This window comes from Syngnathus acus, chromosome 5, assembly GCF_901709675.1.
Source record: "Syngnathus acus chromosome 5, fSynAcu1.2, whole genome shotgun sequence".
NCBI lineage: Eukaryota > Metazoa > Chordata > Actinopteri > Syngnathiformes > Syngnathidae > Syngnathus > Syngnathus acus.
In genome coordinates, this window is record NC_051091.1 from 12,995,896 (window position 1) to 13,000,044 (window position 4,149).

General features: G+C 46.6%; 1 protein-coding gene across 1 annotated transcript; it reads right to left on the minus strand.

The window, feature by feature from the left end:
* Positions 1-331: 331 nt before the first annotated feature.
* Positions 332-3,024, minus strand: LOC119123168 (uncharacterized protein K02A2.6-like). The gene has a single exon (XM_037252053.1). The coding sequence runs from the start codon at positions 2,987-2,989 to the stop codon at positions 332-334; it is 2,658 nt and encodes an 885-aa protein (XP_037107948.1). The 5' UTR covers positions 2,990-3,024.
* Positions 3,025-4,149: the final 1,125 nt, after the last annotated feature.

Consider the following 4,149-nt stretch of genomic DNA (forward strand, 5'->3'; position numbering starts at 1 on the left):
GTACATAGAAACCCTTAAGGCAGAGACGGGACAGACGCTCGTTCATGTCAAGACGGAACATACTTTATTGTGTTCCCCTCCCCCAGCAACATATATCCCTCACAACGGTTCCTACCCCGCCTATTACTACATCCCCCCTTCTCAAAGGGAAATAATCTTTGCGTAGAAAATTAGTACAACAGATTAGTTCCCCAACAACTTGCTGAAAAAGGTGAAATGTTTTACAACTCAATACCATCCCAATATACGAACCCAGTGGCAACCCCCTAACTACTAAATAATTGGTATTACCAAATCTGACAGCCCAGACCCTGAAGTGAAACATGTGAACTCAAGTAACATAGTCTTTAAAGTACTCTGGGGCCTTCCTGACGCGAGAAGGATAGCGTCTCTCAGGTTCTGGTGAACCAGAGGGTACAACAGGAGAGACCGGTCTTTGCAGAGACTCTGTAGGGTTGCTTTCCCCCGCATCAGGGACAGTGATGGGAGGTTCTGGAGCCACAGGTGTGCGTGAGAGATGATACCTGTTTCTCCGGAGATGTCCCCCAGACGCTTCTACGATGTAGGACCTTGGTGTGTTCGCTGTGGACACTACAGTACCTCTCTGTTGCATGTCCTGGACCCACACATGGTCTCCAGGTTGTAAGGCAGGCAAGGTGTGAGCTCTATGTCGTTTGTCAAAATTCAGTCTTTGTTTTTGTCTGTAGCTCCGCTCCTTCCTCCTCACCTTTTCCAAATCCGCTCCCTTTGGAATGAGCTGAGAGGGAATGACCGGAACAGTAGTACGTATTCTACGCCCCATTAGCAGTTCAGTTGGACTACAACCATTTGCTAAAGGTGCGGCACGGTAAGCCATCAAAGCTAAGTAGGGATCACTGGACTTTTTCAGTAGACTTTTGACAGTCCTTATTGCCCGCTCCACCTCCCCATTACTCTGTGGGAAATGTGGACTGGATGTGACATGTGAAAACCCCCACACCCGTGCAAACCTATTGAACTCTTCAGATGCAAATTGCGGACCATTATCGGAGCGCACAACCTCAGGTATACCATGTCGAGCAAAAATAGATTTACAGTGGGTTATTACAGCGGCTGAAGTTGTACACGAAAGCTTGGCTACCTCACAAAACCTTGAAAAGTAATCCACAACCGCAAGATACTGGTTTTTACCGAACTGAAACAAATCTACCCCTACCGTACACCATGGTCTTGAAGGAAACTCAGTTCCTAACATTGACTCTCTGTTGTGAACTCGCTCACGGGCACATGTGTCACACGTCTCAATGAGTTGCTTTAAATCTTTGCTAAGACCTGGCCACCACACAGAATGTTTAGCACGTTCTCTGCACTTGGTAATTCCTAAGTGACCTTCGTGAAGTTTGTTTAGCATTTCATCTCTGAGTGTTTTTGGAATGACCAGCCTACAGCCTAATAACAACAACCCATTCTGAACAGTCAGTTCACCTGCAAAAGGGAAATATGGCATAAAAGTATTTTCAATCGAAAACTTGTCTGGCCAACCACTTACACAGAACCGCTTAAGCTGTCGCAAAATGTCATCTTTGTCCTGATGAGACTGAATCTCTTTAAGTCTCTTCTCAGTTGCAGGGAGGCTGGCCACTACGGTGTCGGCGTAGAGGTTGATCTCTTCCTCCCGCAGACTGTCCCCCGAAGACGTCACCGGTGCTCTTGATAGAACATCAGCTGTTGCGATGTCTTTGCCAGCCACATGGGATATGGTGAATGAAAATCTCATGAGACGCATTTTCAGGCGTTGTATACGTGGAGGTAGTTCGTCCAGATTTCTCGCGCCAAGTAGAGGGACTAGAGGTTTGTGGTCAGTTTGAACGTGAAAGTCCTTTCCAATCAAAAACTCTGCAAACCTCTCACATGCCCACGTTGTGGCTAGCGCTTCCTTCTCAATTTGCGCGTAGCGCTGCTCCGTGGTGCTCAATGCGCGTGATGCATATGCCACTGGTTTCCAGTCCATACTGCTTGTTTTCTGCAACAATACAGCACCCAGTCCATAGGAAGATGAATCTGCTGAGACTAGCGTATCAGCTGAAGGATCATACAATGCCAGCCCAGGAGGTGTTGTCAAGTCTATCTTTATGCTTTCAAAAGCCTGAATCTGCTGAGGTCCCCATGACCACATGTTCGTTTTTCTTAACAGATCTCTGAGTGGACGTGTCTTTTCTGCTAAGTGTGGCAAAAACTTTCCCAGGTGATTTGCCATTCCCAGAAATCCTCTCACCTCAGAAATGTTGGTTGGTTCCTTCATGGCTTTCACTGCATTTAATTTCTCTGGGTCGGGGCTAACTCCAGTTGCCTGAATGATCTGACCCAGGAACTTGATTTTAGTCTTTGAAAATTCACACTTATCATTAAGTGTCACGCCCGCGTCCCGTAGACATGTGAGAGCTTCCCTTAGTCTTTTGTCGTGCTCTTTCTGATCCACTCCCCAGATGAGGACGTCATCCATCTGACACACTACTCCCTCCAGGCCTTCTAGGATTTGCTGCATGCGTTTCTGAAAGTGTTCTGGTGCTGAAGATAGTCCAAAGCACAGTCGATTGTAGCAATAGCGACCGAAAGGAGTGATAAAGGTTGTGAGCAGTGATGAGTCTTTTGAAAGAGGAATCTGCCAGAAACCTGCATTGGCATCCAGTTTTGAAAATACCTTGGCACCTGAAAGCTGTCCAAGCGTGTTTTCAACTGAAGGTAACTGGTGCCTTTCTCTCAAAACCGACTTATTCAGTTGAGTGAGGTCTGAACATATTCTCACTCGGTCACGTGCGGGCTTGGGAACCACCACCATAGGTGCACACCATTCTGTAGGCTGCTCCACCTTGGAGATGACTCCTTGTTGCTCCATACGAGAAAGTTCCTCTTTAACCTTTGGCAGTAAAGGGATAGAAATGCGTCGTGGAGTTGAGACGGAGAATGGTTGTGCTTCCGGCTTAAGTACAATATGGTATTCACCTTTCATGATTCCAAGCCCTGTGAATAGCTCCGGAAATTCCTGCTTGACTGTCTCTGTATTGTCCAAAGTAGCTGTATCCAGCCTAGCCACTAGCTGTAATGCAGTGGCTGCTTGTCTGCTCAGTAAAGCTGTACTTAGTCCTTCAACCACATAGATGACCTCCATTATGCTTTTGTCTCTTCTTTTGAGAGTCGCCGAAAACTTGCCTTTAACCTTTAACTGCGACCTGCCTGGCCCCATCAGCACTTTTCTGGTCTGCTGTAGTTCAGTGAATTGTCCTTTCACATACATGCCAGCAGGAACTGCCGTCACATCCGCGCCTGTGTCAATTTTAAACACAGCGCTAGACTTGTCCATTTCTATTTCTGTCATCCACGGATCTGAAGATTCACAAGCCAATGAACCCAAAAATGAAACATCCTCCGAAGAAAAATCCTCTAATCCTTCTAGATTGACCTCATACATTTTCTTGGACCTGCACATTCTAGCAAAATGTCCCTTCTTTTTGCAATTATTGCATGAGGCATCTTTAGCCGGGCATTGCTGATAAGCGTGACCTTTTGCGTCTCCACATCTCGTGCACGGTCTGGTTTTGATGGAAAATCCAGGTTTCAGCTGCATTCTATGTTGTTTGGGTCTGGCGCCCCCTTGTGGTTTGATGCGTACACTATCAAGTTGAGTATTAACGACGTCTCCCTTGAAGTTTGTATTCAGCATTTCTTGTTGTTTCTTGACCATTTCACTCTGTCTGGCCTTTGTAACTGCTTTTTCTAATGTAAGCTCTGGATCCAGTTGCAACAGTTCTGACAAACGCTTGTCTCGAAGTCCAACTACAAGCCTATCTCTGACCATCTCATCGTGTAGTTGTCCATATCCACAGTGTTCAGCTAAACAATGAAGCGCGGTGATAAAGCTGTCTGCCGACTCGCCCATCTCCTGCTGCCGCTGATTAAACTTAGCTCTCTCAAAAATTACATTTCTCCGAGCAACAAAGTGAGCATCCAGTCTCTGCGTGACTCTGTGGTACTCACTCATTTGTTCTGGGGTGAGGTGGAGGGAAACCAAAATGTCCTCCGCTTCTTCTCCCATACTGTAGATCAGTGCATTCACTTGGTTCTCCTCCGCTTGAGTATCCAAACCTGATGCGATGCGAAACCTCTCAAAGC